The sequence below is a fragment of the Aulonocara sp. 'chitande type north' Nkhata Bay genome, linkage group LG19 (genome assembly GCF_057382095.1).
Source record: "Aulonocara sp. 'chitande type north' Nkhata Bay isolate Kocher_YH1m ecotype deep benthic linkage group LG19, A_spYH_male_GT1.1, whole genome shotgun sequence".
Lineage (NCBI taxonomy): Eukaryota > Metazoa > Chordata > Actinopteri > Cichliformes > Cichlidae > Aulonocara > Aulonocara sp. 'chitande type north' Nkhata Bay.
The window spans coordinates 18,027,555-18,045,071 of record NC_141362.1 but is presented as its reverse complement, the minus strand read 5'-3'; the positions used below and the strand labels follow the sequence as shown (position 1 = coordinate 18,045,071).

The following is a 17,517-nucleotide window of genomic DNA, read 5'->3' as shown; positions in this document are numbered from 1 at the left end:
TCTCATGTGCCCAAAAGATTATTCAAATACATTTAAATATTTAAGTTATTACATATTAAAAGACAAAAATATAACATTTCCTGATCATAGACTGTCTGATAAAGATTATTATCAGACAGTTAAAGTGTTAAAATGAATGATAAATTTGTAAATAACACAATATAAGAAATTTTAAATCCTTTGTTTCAGAAAATTTATTTTTCATTTGCCACTAAATACCCTTTACAAAATCAATATACAGACAGTTAAGTACGAATATACATTATGTCATGCACATGGTCGTCTATTTAAACAGCACATGTATATAGAGTAAGTCAGGTTTTTAAAACTTTTCACGAAAACAGACTTTCATGGCCAAGTGTGCAAAGTACTGGAAGAGTTGGTAATACTTAAACTCTTTGAACTACTTTCCATCTCCTTCAAACAAAATAGTAATTACTAATCACATTTGTGCAAGCAAAACAATAATTATAATCATAATAAAAAGGTTATCAAACAATCCAGGTATCAAAGGGAGGGGTATAATAAATCGTTGTGATGTAACATGCCATAAGCCTGTTGAATCAGCCTTCATTTTTGGTCTTTTTTAGAATGCTGCAATCTGACGGACAACTATAAAACTCTTGTTACATAAGAGATTAGCTTATATTTTTCTGCTATGGAGGCTTAGTGTTCTGCCAAGAGCTACACTGCACGGACATAGAAAAGCTCTCAAAGTAGCGTATGCACAATAGGAAAGTAATAGGCTGTCTACTCAATAAACAACAATTATAGAAGCAGAGATGTTTAGTTGACTACATGTTGATAAACAAGTTGTCATCCATATTTGAATAGGAACCCAGGTATATGTAAACATGTACACCAGTTTTACCTGACTTTACAGCAAGAAGTAAAAACAGATTGGGCAGCAAATTAAAAAAAATAATCATATTTAATATGACAAAAATCAAAACCACGCACACTTTCACTGAAATGTTAACATTCCAGTTTACAGATGTTTACAGGTTGACTCCCATGGGTCGTGAAGCTGGATGTAATGCATGCCCTGCACTTGTCCTCTGATGGTATTGATGCTCTTAATATTGCTGGTGGCTTTCAATCTGATTCACTTTGTCTGAGAGTTCATCGAGTGAGACACAGAGTCAAAGAAAAAGCAAGTTTTGACTTAACCTTGAAGTGACTGAGTGGGCTCTTTTGCATGGAAACATAATCCGTTTACATGAGAAGACAAAGTTTGTCCTGTTTTTATGAATTAACAACAAATCTTGTTCGAGATTTGAATACTCAGTTTCATGGGAGCAACATTAGCCTCCCTACTTTGTTTAGATTTGAAACACCGGGAGATCCTTGTGTCTTTGAGTAGAACCTTTGAGTAGAACTGATGGTACTGTTTTTTATCATTTCTGGAAGAACATCAAGATATGGTACCAATCACCAGTTAGTGGAACAAGGATATGGGACAGGTGTGTGAAATATATAAATGCTTTTTTAAAATTTATTCATTTGTGTTACTGAAACAATGAAATTTTGATTTAAAATGACGTATTTCTATAAAAAAATATATCAGGATATTTAATGCCCCTGCTCAGTTTTTTCAGTTGCTAAGATAGTTTGGCTCGGGCTGAGACACAAAGTAAAGACAGATATTTCTTTCATGCAGTTATCACATTTTTAAGAAAAAGGATATGCTTTCTGCTCAGCTCCTGAATGGTTGACTGTACTTTTTTCTGGAACACAATCTGAGCTTCACACATGCAGGCATCCTCGGTTATTTCACTCCTCATTTCCTCTGAAAGAGTAAAATAAAATTATTGAGACAGTCAAATAATATCACAGGTGTTTTTTCATGTCTTCTCAGCTCTCCACTTGTTTAAGGATCAACAGCAGCAACCAACATGTTTTAAACCTTTCAAAGAATCAGTGCTCAATAAGTAAACTGTTTTAAAGATTAATAAATCTTATGAATCTTAGATGTTATTTTTAATAAAAAGAGTTGGTGGTTATTGATAAGATGATATGCATCAGAAGAACCAACATGATTTGTCCTTTGTGAGGGAGATCAGATCATAAACATGGATTTCATGACATATAATCAATGCTTAAAGAAATACTATTCACATGTACAACATATATGTACTACAAATAGCAATGAAAAAAAAAAAAAAAAAACAAGAAACAGTAATAACAGGTAATAACTCCAGTCAAAGATTTTTCTTTAGTTGGGCCAGAGTTCTCCATCACAAAATTTCCACTCCAGTTCCAGCATCTCATGTCATAATCTTTGCTGGACCAGCACATGTAATGCTTGCCACTGATCTTCGTTAGCTGTAGACTTTTCCACAAAATGAAGGATGCAAAATGAAAAACACAAAACATTAATACATAGATATCATTGCAAAAAAATGTAAACTTAAATGGGAAGATTCAGTATTATAGGCTTGACCATGTTCCCAAGCAGATACAATGGAATTTATTATATCTGTATTATAGACTGTATATAAAGGATGGCATGACATGTGCTGTTACTCATGGGTTTTGACTGCTGATGTTTGATTGTTTGTTTGCTTAGGGGGTTGAGTTTTTTCTTTTTTGTTTTTTGACAAATAAAGAAGGAGGGCTGAGTTATTGGCTAATGCCATTAAGCTTGGTTAGTAGTCTACATCCATAAACTGTACAGGTCTGTACATTTCAGATTTTTCTTTATTCGTTTGGTCTGCATCACAAAGCAAGTTATATCCTTTGTAGGTTAATTCAATTAAAATGCTCCAAAAGGCACCAACAGAACAAATACAGTCAACATGTTCAGTTCTATGACTCCAATTTGCCAGAGGTGAGCCTATCAAACACCAATAGGCCATTGCTATGACCAACAAATATGAACAGCATCAATGACCAGAATTAACTGTTAGTCAGATGGAGTCTATGTTGCCACTGCATTAGGTAAATTATCCATAAGGCATATAACAAATATCACTCATGTCAATGCTTATGTTAAATAGCAATGTCCTCCCTACCCTCAGGTAAAGTGGGTGCTCAGATAGATGTGGTAGAACCTGTGGGATTTCCAATCACTCAGACACCAGGGATCACATAATAGGTATAAATCTTTGAGCTCATCCAGATTTTTACATACAAATTCCATTTAGGAAAATAGTGAAGCCTATAGACACTGTCAGAGAATATGACTGTAAATACAAATATAATACTGGCATCTCACCTTTGAGGGCTTATCGAAACCATGTGCCACATCTCTTAGTAAAACAATATTGCATATCCACCATATCAGTTGCACATTACAGAAAACCTAGGCTTGAAGATTTATGCTGACAAAAAGGTAAAATTCTTACGGGAACATGTTTTCTGGTCTGTATTCAACACATATCCTTCTCGACACTTGCATGTGTAAGAAACACCGTTGTTGATACAAATATGCTGGCAGTCATGTCCCTGAGCGCAAGCATCTGAACCTGCAATAATATTAATTGACTTGGTTATTCTGTCAACCGCAGCTTTGTTCTCATTCTCATAATACGAGGCATGGCTTAAAAAGTTATCCACTCCCACTCAGTTGGAGAGAAATCCATTTAAATTTGGCTGACCTCCCCTGAAGATTATCTTCTTATGCACCTCTTGTCAAATGCCACTGTTAAGTTTCGGTCACTCCCGTTCTGACGACGTGCCAGATTGAATTTGCACTTTCAAAACGAACCTCAAGTATGCACAGAGAGCAAACATCCAATTCTTTGTTAAACTGACCAGACTTTCATTTTGGGAATCATTACTGTTGATAAGAGCTGGCGCCTCTAAAACCTAGCTCTTATTAACAACAGCGGAGGGTCTGAAGTATCAAAACCTACAGGCTTCAGGTTAATAGTACAACCATAAGGACTTTTGTTATTTTTCTGGCATTCACAGGGACATTCACAATGCCTGCCATTGTGCCAGCATGTACCCATGCACATTGGATTAAGAAGAAGGAGCCAATTCTTGATCACCAAACAATTCTGCCAAATTAGTTCTCTGCAAATTTGTCCACTTCCTTAAAATGTTATTCGAGTTAAAGCATCTCATGCTGCTTCTAGGTGTGTTTTACAGGCACCATCCAACCAAGAGGTGATACTAGTGAAGGCCCTTACAGCCTCTTGGTTGGCTTGAAACCTAACATATGTCACAGATGGGCTGGAGGCAGACCTGAGGTGCACAAGAAGATTACTTTAAAGCAGAAACTGTACAAATGTACATTCTTATGAGCTTTTTATGAGAGGTGTCACAGAACTTTTTGATGACACATTAACATTAGGTCCCCCTGAATCATTTTTCTAGCATTATATATCATGCATAATACTTTTGTTTTGTACCTTTCTTTCCAAGCTCCTTAGACTATAATACATTTGCTCCACAATTTCTTGAATCTTTATGGCATAACAAAATATTCTAAGAAATTTAAAAACAAATCTTTCTTACGTGAGCAAGTTTTCTGATCCACGTTCAGCACATATCCCACTCGACATTTGCAGATGTATGAATTCCCACTATTAACACATATGTTCTGGCAGTCATGTCCCTGGGCACACGCATCTGAACTGGAACCTGAAAAGAAACACTCATCCCCTCAGCACCTCATGATAAAACAAATAATCAGTTGTCTGTATAAAGAATACTTGGTTAGGCCTCAATCACAAAGGCTTAGATACCAGTCAGTAGCCCACTGCCAACCACCAGTTACTATGGAAAAATGTGTGTTATCCGGCCAATTGGCAAATATTTCCTGACTGTTGCCAGATGAAATAAGAAAAAAAGATTGTGCTGCACCAAAAACCTCTTTGTGATTTGCTAGCCAACTGCCATGGTTGCCCACAGTCTGCATGAAAGATTTTGACCTGTCTGCAAACACTCCCTGTTTACTCTCCAAATTGCAGTGAAATTAGAAAATGTTAAAATCTTACTTTGAAGGAAAACAGTCTTTATTTCAAGTTTGCATCAAATCACACATCTCTATCACTTGGTGAGCAGTTTAAGATTATTTGCAGACAAGTCAATTCAATTCAGTTTTATTTATACAGCATCAAATCACAACAGGAGTCACCTCAAGTCTACTGGTGGTCACGGCAACTTGTAAGAAACTAGAGCAATCACTAAGAGGTTTTTGGTACAGCACCATATAACTCTTTGCAGCCTATTTAATACTAGAGACTACCAGCAACCTTCAGAAACCCCTCACCAACTCCTCACACGACACAGTTATCTCTAGCGAGTGGCATGTAGCAATCAGTTTCACAGTGACTGACAATCACTTGCAACTGATCAGGAATACACATTTTTTCACTTCTAACTGATGGTGTTCAGTCAGGGAAGCGCAGAGAGCTGTGTAACTCAAATCTCTTAAATCTTTCACTGAAAGAATAGAAGTAATTTCAGATCAGAACAATAGACCATGTGTACAAGAGATGATGAGTTTTGCTACACTAAAGATGAAAAACTACACTCTGGTGAAGTACAGCAGTTTTGTGGGCATGCTTTGAAATGCTGGATCACACCACTGATACCAAACAGACATACTGAAAAGTCTTACGTGAGCATGTTTTCTGGTCTGCATTCAAAACATATCCCACGTGACATTCACAGAGATACGAATCGTCACTGTGGACACAAATGTGCTGGCAATCATGTCCTTTTGCACAAAAGTCCAACCCTGTAAAGAAACAGCTCCACATCTGACTGACTTATACTGATGACACGATCCAATCCACTTCTATTGTTAAAAACTCTCCTTTAGTTTATGAAAAACAAACATATTGAGATTTAAGTTTCTTACGTGAGCATGTTTTCTGGTCTGGATTCAATGTGTATCCCATTTTACATTTGCACATGTATGAATCACCAGTGCTGAAACAAATGTGCTGGCAGTCATGTCCCTGGGGACATGTATCTGAACCTGGAAGAAAAAAACTTTAACATCTACCTGGTTCAGTCACAGAGTTCAACAAAGCAGACTCTGAGGCAAAACCAAGACACATCTGAATTGTAAGGATCCAGGTTCTCACGTGAGCATGTTTTCTTATCTGGATTCAATACATATCCCACTCGACATTTGCAGATGTATGAGTCATCACTGTTAACACAAGTGTGCTGGCAATCATGACCGTGGGCACATGGATCAGAACCTGAAAAGAGATCACACGTGATGTGATGTTTTATATAATCAGAGCTAAGCTTTGGCCTTTTGGTGACTGGCAATTTTGCCTTTTAGAGTTAATGTTAAAAGACCAAAACAGAATAGTTCAGTAAACAATACATGAGAATATTAGCTTTATGCAGTCCTTGCCAAAGTGAGTTAAAAATATTTTACCCTTTGGTCTGTCAGTTCCTGTCTACCAAACTTGCTGCCATTAAAAATAATAACAACAAACAACCTCATCCTTATTCTGGGAGCATGAAAAACAAAATTTCTTGATCACAAAGGCCCATTATATAAAATTTATTCTTACGTAAACATGTTTTTGATCTGAATTTAACATATATTCCTCATGACATGTGCAGAGGTATGGATCATTATCACTGGCACAAATATGTTTGCACTCATTTTTCTGGTCACATATCACAAATCTGAAAAGAGTCACTTGTACAGTTGCTTGTATCTTTAGCCCCTGAACGTTATTATGGGTCAGTATTTTATAAATAAATGTTAAATTAAGCTGGCACTCCCAGCTTAATGTCCTCATCTGGCCATCCCTACATAAACTGAGCGACGTGCATATGGAGAATTGCGATTCACGATTCACGCACTCACGCATTCAACATTAACCCATCTTGATACATACCAAGGTAAGAATCTCTATTGACAGCAGCAGTTCCTGAACTTGTGGCGCTTATTACAGGCGCTGTCATGTGCTCGATGCCTTAGCTTGAAGTCTCCCTTAAACTGTTTGCTCTGTGATTTGACCACAGATCTCAATCAAATGAGAGGAAACATCAGTTCTTATGTGTGCTTCTTCTTAGTACTGGTTTCTAATATTCACCTGACAGGCCAAAGTCTGAAGGTCGGGATAGATTTTACTTACTTCCAGACCATGGGAAATACAATGTGCTGAAAGGTTAAGGTGAGTTTTTTTAATGTCCAAACCCAAAAATCAAACTCAGCACAATTAACAACATTATTAATAAATATGAATTCTCAAAAGCAAATCAATTGATAAAAAAAATCATATACTTACGTGAGCATGTTTTCTGGTCCGCATTCAGTACATATCCAACTCGACACTTGCAGGTGTACGAGTCATCACTGTTGATACAAATGTGTTGGCAGTCATTTCCCCGGGCACATGGATCTGAACCTGGAAAGAAACACGCATTCACGTTTGAGTGAAAGAGTTTTCAGTTTACAAATAACAGCTAAGAAGGCTTTTCTGCACTATTAGAGTTTGTGCCGCTCATTAATGCAGGCTTTCACCATGCCCTGCTTATTTAATTTGTGCTGAATAGTGTTTGTCCTAATCTATTTAGAGCAACCCAAAACATTAGTAACAAGAGTTGGTATGCAGTGTGTGTGTCTTCAGAACAAAGTGCCCAAACCAGCTAATGTTCAAAAGGAGTTTCACAACATGTGAAATTTTGAAATAAGTTTTCCTTTCTTATCCAGATTACAGTTAAAAAATATAAGTTTTAGTTGTGTCTACTACTGTGGTAGATGGGACGCATACAGCCAAAATCCAAATTTCATATGGTTAAAAAAAATTATTTCATACATCTATCCATTTTGCTTGCTACTTATCCGCCTTAGTGTAGATGGGTGGGCTTTAACCTGGGAAGTATACCTGGGACGGATCAGCTTTAATGAACCATCCATTTACAAAACAGATGAACAGCTCAAGATATTTTCGAAAAGTATTTCCACAATCATCCAAAATTAATGCAATAAAGCATATAAATCCATCTACTTTGTCAGTAACAAAGCTCTAAAACCGACCTCTTGACTTGGATAAAATTAACAGTTCCTTAAAATGATCCATTCTTAATGACTGTTAGCACAACACAAATGCTTCCTGCACCTCCTTCTCTGCAATTTTCAGTTTTAATATCATTCAATATAAAATAAATCAAATCTGAAATAAAGTTTCAACCTACCCCCCTTAGAATCATCTTATTTTATAGGAACTTTTTTCCAAATTCCTTGTAATGTGAGCACCCAGATGGGCCTGGATCAAAGAGAGTCTCGGGATCAGTGGATGATCCAAGTATGAGCCAGCAGATGAGTTCACTGTACTAAGCACAATAGTCATGGATGTTCTGCTCTCAAGTTTAGTAAATATGAGTTTATATATACTCCCAATGCCTCTGTTCATGCACAGGAAGAATATGAAAGTGAGGCAGATAAAATGCTTAAAGTATATAAGGTATAATTCACATTGTCACTGCAGATGACTTTTGTTTGGTATGTTCTTCAAATATCATCATATTTGAGGCAGTTGGATTTATTGTGATTATATTTAAAGGTTATACAAAGAAACTACAGCTAGACAATAAGCCTGGTAAATATAGAAAAATAGGAAAGAATATAGGTAAAAAATTAGATCTTTCATATACTATAACGTGGTTTGACCAGTTAGTTACCCATACCACATGGTTATAATGCCCTTGAAAGTTTACAAAAAATGCCTTTTATTAAATCTTTCCCAGTGGATTATAAGAAAACAAATCAAACATCCAGGACACCAATGCATGTTTCTGTTGGGGGGATGGTAAAAAAAGAAAAAAGGTTAAACAATGGATATAAATGTGAAGAAAAACATAAAGACTCTTACGTGAGCATGTTTTCATGTCCAGGTTAAGGATGTAGCCCGGGCGACACTTACAGTTGTAAGAGTCGCCACTGTTGACACAAATATGCTGGCAGTTGTGTCCCTGAGCACATGGCTCCAAACCTGAAAAGAAACACTCCAGTGTCTGATTGGCTTAGGTCTAGTGATTCATTGAAATCAATTATTTTGTGTTGCGCATCTATGTTAGTATGCTGCAAGTATGCTTCTAGCAATCTGCATCATGCAAATTAGATTCATCTCTGTGCTTCAGCTACAGTGATGTTATAGCAAAGAGTTATTTGTGAAGAAAGAGGTGTTTTTAAATTCAAGTTTCCAGAACTTAAAAAAAGACAATTCCATGAAGTACAAGTCAAACAGATAAAATCCAAACACAAATATTTGCATATTAAAAGCATGTTAAAAGTCTTGCAAAGTTTGACATAATGTATAATGGTGCATGGCTAGCATAAGAAATAGACTTTGTTAGTTTGTGTGGAACCACAATTTGGAAGGAGAAACTAAGCTTGGCATTTTTATATCAACTGTTTTTTTAACTGAAAAACCTTGAAATTTCCACTTAAAATGATTTTACTCAAATAAAATAATTATTTTACTTTTTATGATACGTGGCTATTAATTTCATGTGAGAGGCTGCGAAGGCCATAATTGGAGAGCACCTGAGCAGGCCTGCAGGTAACTAAGCAAGGCACATGTCATGAGGCGCAAACTGCAATGCTGCACGTGAAGCGGAGCACGCTCTCTGTGAAAATAAAGACAGCATCATATCAGGTTTCAACCATTTTAAGGTATCAAAGTACTTCGAGTTTCCTCCAAGTCAGCAGATCAACCAGTGACAGGAGGTTGGTCTTCTCTTTTAAGTTGGTTAGTATAACTTGTGCGTGTTTAATTCCGGCAACATCAACACCATTCTTACTTTCTCTCCATCTGAATGGCTATAGTTAATGATGCCCTTTTTGGAGGTAAATCACTAGTTACCTTGTCCTTGTTCTAAAGAAGAGGACTGTAACTTTAGAATGGAGATTCCCTCTATGGTGCTGCCCATACAATCACAGCTGAATAAAAGAAGGATGGCTCTGACGTACCGTTGTTTCCTTTATCATCATGCTCATTTATTCTGTTACCCTCCTTCCTGCTATCTAGGCTGTAATCATCACTTCCAGGATCTACACGTTTATCCTCACTCCCATCATCATCATCATCATCTTCATCCTTACCACACAAAGTTTCCCTAAATTTGGAAGTGAGCTTCTCTATGACACCATAAGTCTCCACATAGAAGACATGGTCATCATAAGGTTGGCTGGCCATGAGTCGGAGGGACGCCACATCAGCTCTGTCTACTCCCACAGCGTAGATCTCGATTCCTGCTGCTCGTGCTGATGCTGACACTTCCTCCACCTTGTCCTGGGGCCTCCCATCTGTCACTATGATGGCCACCTTGGCGATGCTTGCAGAGCCAGCTCGGGCTCCTGCCTCCATGGTGAAAGCTTTGTCCATGGCCGTCTTAATGGCCATCCCTGTCATGGTGCCTGAAGCAAGGGGCTCAACACGGGCCAGTGCCTGCTTCACATGGGACTTGTCAGAATATGTGTTCAGCAGAAACTCGATTTGCACGGTGCTGGCATAATTGACGAGGCCTACTCGAGTGGCATCAGAGCCAATGGCCAAACTGTCCACCATGTCCACCAGGAACTCCTTGGCTTTTTCAAACTCAGCAGGACGTACACTGCGGGAGCTGTCAATGATGAAAACCAGATCTATTGGTCGATTTCTGCAGTTGGTTCTTGTTGCTTTAAGAAAAAAAATAGCATGTTTTTGTGGTTTTTAATGAAAATCAGTTTATCTTAAGACAGAAATTAAACAGATTTATTAATGTTTCAGTTTAGTACCTGCATTAGTTCTGATGGATCCTCTGGAGTCTCCAGCAGGCTTCCAGGATCCAAGCGGTGCAGCTTTGTCTTGCAGCGGTGAAAGCAGCTTTGGACTTTTTTGTAGTGGCTGAGACGTGGAATATGTGCCAGCATCTTTGCCAAGCAACAAAGAAAAGTTAAGAGGGAAAAGAATTAAAGCTCTGGCTGCTTTAATTTAGTGCAAAAAGAGAAGAAAAAGCAACAAAACACCAGTCATGCTAAAAATAATTTTCGATGACCTTTTTCTATAAATGATTCTAGAAATGTACAATTTAAGTAGGTAATGAATCTGAGCAAGTCTGAGCAGTTAACCAGTAAGTGAAGGGATAAGCAGAATTATAAATTAGTACAATAGATAAGTGATGATTAATTGGTTAAAACAACTCAGTAAATATATGCCAAAGAGATTAAACCGTTAGCTAATAGTATGTAATAAAAATAAGCGAGTGACAAACAGTGCAGCTAACTGAAACTATGACTGAAGTGAAATTGTGAGTAGAAAAAAAGGTATGGCAGTACAGGTAGACACTTACAAACTAGTTACAAACGAGTTAAACAGTAGATTACCATTTAATAGAAGAAAGGCGTGTTAACCGATAAACTGTTAAACTATACAGAAAAAAAGTTGTTAAACATAAAAGATAAACAAAACAAAGTCGTTTCTTGAACGTAAAATTATTTATTATTATCAAAATATAATGGATAAGCAAAGAAACTGTTAGTTTGTCTAGATAATTAGACAAACAACAGATTGTTAGTAGTAACAAAAAGATTGCTTGCTTTAAAAAAGGTTTTTGGACATATATTTTAAGCACTATTTAAATTCACTTTAGTTTCAAAAGTCACCTACATAAAAAGTAGAATAAAGAAACTATTAAGTTTCAAAAAGTAATCAGTTACAACAAAGTTAAGAAATTATCTACTGTTATTGTGAATTTATATTATAAAGAAATATATACAAAGTGAGAGCAAAGGACCATTGCACACTGCGTCCACAGCAGGTGGATGGATATCACGTCCTTCCTGTCAGGTAGTTGTTGGTACCTGCTCGCGCCTTCCGCTGCTCCTGGACTCCTTGGACGGTAAAATCATCCGCCTGGTGCTGGTGAAATTTTTCGTCATTTAGTGCTTCGTCGGAGGTTTGGACAGTAGATCTGTTATCGTCGAGGCGCCCATAGAACTTCGGGGGGACCTGCGGGGACACTCGTGGAATTGGGGGCGTAATGTGCGACCGGGGCTGTGAGAAAGTGCCTAAAGATCCCGGTGCCAGGACAACGCCGATAACGCAGACCAGTCCCCACATTAATGAAGCCATGTCTGTTTTCTGCGGTCCTCCTCAGGGTGCCCTCTGGGTGTCCGCTGCTACAGCTGGATGTAACGTCTTTATATGATCTGCTCCACGGCCCATAGGGCGTGGGAACCGGAGGCCCAATCCATATAGGAGGGCGGTTTCAAAGCAAAAGCTGCTCTTAGTTTCCTGTAACAGTGCAGTGCGACATAACGTGACAAAATAAAATAATCCTACTAATTAATTAATTACATATAAATGTGGGAAATATATGAAAATGCATAGAATATTATAAATATTATTTTGAGAAATACCAAAGAAGAAAATAAAAAAATACAGATTAGGCATTTGTATAATGTATAATATCATTCTTACTTCTTTTGACTTAAGGAATTTGATTTGAGTTCGATAGCTTAATCCTCACATCTTTCACCGAGTTGATCAGGTCCCATGATCCTCACTTTCAATACTGAATGTAACAGAAACAGTTTTTGCAACATCATTGAAACAGCGCTCTAGCTATAGTGAATGATAGCATTTCTAGTGATTGATTTCATTAAAGTAAAACGGATTGTACTATTAGGCATATAATTCTCAATGAAGGTTGTTAAATGAAACATGCTGCCCTCTCATGGGTTGCTGTGAAAACTGCACCACATGTTTGGATCAGTAATGTCTTTCAATTAAAAAAAACTTGAAACCTAGTCTTAATACCTTTGGATTACTTAGAATTTGAGCTCTGCATATGTTTTTTCCTCTTCTCAAAATATCTTGGATGGAAATCAAATGCATTTTGCATCTCCAGCATTTATAGACACAAAAATCTAATGGAGGAATGAAAACCATTCTTCTGAGCAATATTCCCCTGTTTTTAGTGCTTTTGTGATGGTGATGGTGGAAAGAAATGTCTAACACATCAATCTGCATTGTCATCCTGAAGAAACCAATCCCATAACAGTGATCACTCAGATATACTGTGTCATCCTTTGCATAAACCTTTTTGATTGGAGAACAGGTGGATGCAAACCATGCAAACAAAAGATCTCTCACAGGGAAACAACAACCCCTCACTGTGCAAAGTAACAGGTTAGGCTTTTCCTTTAAATCGTCATGCACCAGCTTAGTCATACATATAGATCCCACATAGATATTTAAAGTAAATAAAAAAAATAATACAATGTAAGTGTTACAATCATAATATTGCACTGTTTCATGGACAGGATGTACAAATGTTCCTCCGCAGTCAGGTAATGATATACGCCATCAGAAAAATCAAGCTACCTAACATCACCATAGGATACGACATCTATGACACCTGTGGAGATGTCGGCCTCGCTGTGAGAGCGACTCTTGAGCTGCTGAAGAGTCAGTCAGACCCACGAAGCTGTTTATTACCATCAGAGCCCCAAATGAAGGTGGTGATTGGAGAAAGGTACTCGGAAGTATCGATAGCTGTAGCAAGAATTGTTGCTCTGTCATCAGTTGCCCAGGTTTGTTTTCTATTCATTTGATACTGTCCTACAAAGCTCAGTTAGAAACACAAAGAGACATTAATAATAATAAGGACCAGTAGAAATGTAATGATTTTGGCAACTAAATCTTTAGATTGTATATCTGTTGAAACTGATGTATTGTAATATCTCCTTATGTCTGTTTAACAGATTGGTTATGCATCAACTAGTGAGTTTCTCAGCGACAGATTCAAGCTTCTGCGAACAGTGCAGAGCGATAAATATCAGGCAAGAGGTATTGTTGAGCTGGTGAAGAAGTTTCTTTGTTCACCTCTTGTCAGCTGATTTTATGACAAACAACTCCCAGACCCAAACTGAGCTGAATGAACTACTGGAAAAAATAAAAAACTCCTCTGCTGAGGCCATCATTCTCTTCACAAAGGAGACTAATGCAGAAATCATCCTGGAAGCAGCTATTAAACACAAAGTTAACAGAACGTGGATTGCAAGTGATGCATGGTCCAGCTCTCCAAAGATCTCTGCAATGTCAGGCATCGAGCTGGCAGGAGAAGTTTTTGGGTTCATATTTAAGCAGAAAGAGGTGCCTGGCTTTAAAGACTGTGTCATCTCAATGTTTAATTGAACTGAAAACGCCCTTCTCGAAGATTACCTGACGCAGAATCCACTTTGTTCAAATCAGTCTGAAGAAGAAAGACAATGTCTGGAACCGAGTTTCTTGGCTTCTTACATCGACCAGGATGAATCTTATAGGATCTATTTAGCTGTTCAAGTCATTGGTGAGGGGCTCAGATGCTTGCTGAAGTGGGACAACCACCAGTGTGAACATAGCCCCAAATTCACAGCCTCAGAGGTACAGTAAAGATAGCTTGTTGATTATCAATTGTTTGTCTTTGACAAATAATTTTTATACATTTGTCCCTAAAAAGGATTATATAATAAATTTGCTTGATTTTCAAGAGTATCTGGTATCTGCAAAAAAATAAGGATAAATAAAATCAGTCTCCCGCTTGTTGGGGAGAAGAGAGTGAGAAGTTTAGCAGCAAACCTCTATAAAGTACAATTAACCAACTGCTAACAGGTGTGTTGCCTCCTGAGCCCCACCTCCACTCTCCCTATCACATACACAAAACCAGGAAGAGAACTACACAAGCATATCCCTGTATAGAAACTTGTGCAATATATTTTTCAAAGAGCACCCTTAAATTTGTCATCACATTCATGGCTTTAAATGGTTTGAAACTCGCTGCTGATCATTTTTTAATGTCCTGAGATTTTGGGAACTTAACTTCTTGCCACAAGTTACCAATATTTCTGTTATTGTTGCAGAGCCTTTTCCTACTAACAGTAAAACAAAAAAATGTTTTAAACTTTATATTTTAGTTTGTAGAAAAGTTTGGTTGATTTACAATGTTTTATCTCTACAGTTTCTCTCAGAAATCCAAAGAGTCAACTTTAACATGAGCACCACACACATATCCTTCAATAGTGATGGAGATCCTAGGATGGGATATGATATCGTATACTGGAACATGTCTGAATTCAAACAGGGTGCAAAAATAGAAACTATTGGGAAATACAGTCCAGATGGAAAAATTAAAATCCCATTATATCTTTTCAAAGACCTGATAAATGACACGGTGAGAGGACAACTAACATGAATTTATTTCCCAACATAATTTATATCATGTAGTAATGCAATTGTTTCCTTTTAAGGTGTCCGCTTACAACTGCTCAAACCTGTGGAGCAGGATACGAGTTTCAGAGGGGAAGTGTTGTCAACGTTGTGTTGCATGTGTGATTGGAGAGTTTTCCCCTGGAAAAGGTAAGATGATGATTATCTAAATTATGCTGTGCTTAATAATCCTATATAGTCACATCAATGCAAATTTATGATACTTATTTGCAAGAATTACTCACATCATACTCACAGTAAAGTAATAACGTCTACTGACTTTTGAATAGTTTATTACCATTTGGACACTGGTTTTATTAATACCTGAGCAATAAACCTTTAAAATTCAGTTTTGCCACATAAACCAGCTCAAACACAAGACACAGAAACTTAAACAAAGATAAAGGTACTTCTAAGAAAACAGATTCGCATGTAAACATTGTTATTACTCTTTAAAAAAAAATCAAATAACAATTATAAAGTTGATTATTACCATAAAGTACTATAGTGCTTTTATTAAAGCGATCGTAGCTCAAGAGTTGGCAGTTCGTCTTGTAATTGGAAGGTTGCCGTTTCGAGCCCCGGCTCGGACAGTCTCGGTCGTTGTGTCCTTGGGCAAGACACTTCACCCTACTGCATACTGGTGTTGGCCAGAGGAGCTGATGGTGCAATATGGCAGCCTCGCTTCTGTCAGTCTGCCCCAGGGCAGCTCCGGCTACAACTGTAGCTTGCCTCCACAAGTGTGTGAATGTGAGAGTGAATGTATAGTGGAATTGTAAAGCGCTTTGAGGGTCTCGAAAAGCACTATATAAATGCAATCCATATTTGTTAAAAACGTGACCTCATTTCCATAATTATCCTATATCAGTTTTTACATTAATTTGCAAATATTTTCAAATATTACTCTCACACTTCTGCTCTGTAATCAGATATTACAGTTAAACTTCCATGTTTAAAACCAAGTTGTCTACATTTAGGCTTTTGCATGTTGAATAAGAAAATATTTTCTCTTTCTTCATGTTTTTAAATATTATTTGTCTTTCTCTGTGCAGGTTCAAGGTGTAAACCCTGCAGTGAAAGGCAATATTCGTCTAAAAAGTTGCATCGGTGTTTGAACAAAACAGTTGAGTTTCTCCCGTGGTCTGATCCTTTCTCGATCATCCTCTGTTCTCTGGCAGCCACTGGGATCATTGTTACTGTTGTGTTTGCTGTTCTGTTTGCAATCAATCTTAGAACTCCCGCTGTCCCTGCTGGCTGGCTTCTGCCTTACGTTCACTTTCATTGACAAACCTACTCAGAACTTAAACTGCGTAGGTTTGCCGCTCTTTGGTATAGTCTTTACCCTCTGCATCTCTTGCATTCTGGCCAACTTGTTTCAAATCTTGTTGGGCTTCAACTTTGATCTGACGATTGGGCCCTGGATAAAGAAGCTAAATCAACCACTGGTGCTTGTGACTGTTGTCTCTGGGATCCAGGTGGCCGTATCAGTGTCATGGCTGATCTTCAACCCACCCACTCCTCAAGAGATCCAAGTGGGCAAAACTATCCTGCACCAGTGTGAGATGACGTCCTTTGGGTACTTTTGGGTTCAGCCATGTTAGTCTACAATGGTTGCTTGGGCCTTACTTGTTTCCTTTTTGCATTCAAGGGTAGACAGCTGCCAGATTTGTATAAAAATGCTTCTTTAATCACTGTCAGTATGATGCTGTTCATGGTTATCTGGATTATCTTCCTCCCACTTTATCTCACCATGTCAGGGAAGTACAAACCAGCAATAGAAGGTGCAGCCATCCTTACTTCCTGCTTCAGCATCCTCTTCAGTCACTTGGCTCCCAAGTGTTTTATTATCTTGTTCAGGAAAGAGCTTAACCAAGAGAGCGCCATCACTGAGTACATTTGGAAGCATTATGAGCGGAAGGGTTTACCTGTGATTGGCACACAACACTGATTTGCAAAGAAATAAATCTTGGGTTCATGTGAGATTCCCTGGCAGTTTATGGGAAGACTGTCTGTTCACCTCATTGGCTAATGAGTTGCCGCAAGGGCAATATACCCTGTTTTAACCTTTCTGACTCTAACCGTTTCCATTTTCTTGACGGCTCATCCAATTCATGGTCACGGATGGGCTGAAGCGTATCTCATCTCTAAGTAGGCAAAGAGGCTGAGTACACCCAGAACAACCAGACTCTAAGGGTAATTATACAACTTGAAGTCTCTTTGCAAGTATGAGTCACCCCCCGTGGTGAACCGTCTTTCACTCAAAGAGCCCACCTCACAATGCAAACTTTAAGCCCTAATAAGAAGAAACAGGTGATGTGCAAATTATCTTTGGTTATCATAACTAAATCCAATTTTT

General features: G+C 37.9%; 1 protein-coding gene and 1 pseudogene across 4 annotated transcripts; one reads left to right on the top strand and one right to left on the bottom strand.

Moving 5' to 3' along the window:
• Positions 1-183: 183 nt before the first annotated feature.
• LOC147306779 (uncharacterized) lies at positions 184-12,121 on the bottom strand. Of its 4 annotated transcripts, none has more exons than XM_086274859.1 (12): positions 11,774-12,119; positions 10,709-10,843; positions 9,902-10,609; positions 8,802-8,921; positions 7,215-7,334; positions 6,045-6,164; positions 5,816-5,935; positions 5,573-5,692; positions 4,465-4,590; positions 3,348-3,467; positions 1,689-1,789; positions 184-1,130 (listed from the first exon to the last, which is right to left on the bottom strand). In XM_086274859.1, exons 1-12 carry the CDS (start codon positions 12,042-12,044, stop codon positions 1,077-1,079), a joined length of 2,115 nt encoding a protein of 704 aa, XP_086130985.1. In that variant the 5' UTR covers positions 12,045-12,119; the 3' UTR covers positions 184-1,076. The 4 variants fall into 4 exon arrangements, with proteins under 4 accessions (XP_086130985.1, XP_086130986.1, XP_086130987.1 ...); XM_086274860.1 differs by having other exon boundaries at positions 10,034-10,609; positions 11,774-12,115; XM_086274861.1 differs by lacking the exon at positions 3,348-3,467 and having other exon boundaries at positions 10,034-10,609; positions 11,774-12,117.
• A 924-nt stretch (positions 12,122-13,045) lies between these two features.
• LOC147306778 (G protein-coupled receptor family C group 6 member A-like) lies at positions 13,046-17,109 on the top strand (annotated as a pseudogene).
• Positions 17,110-17,517: the final 408 nt, after the last annotated feature.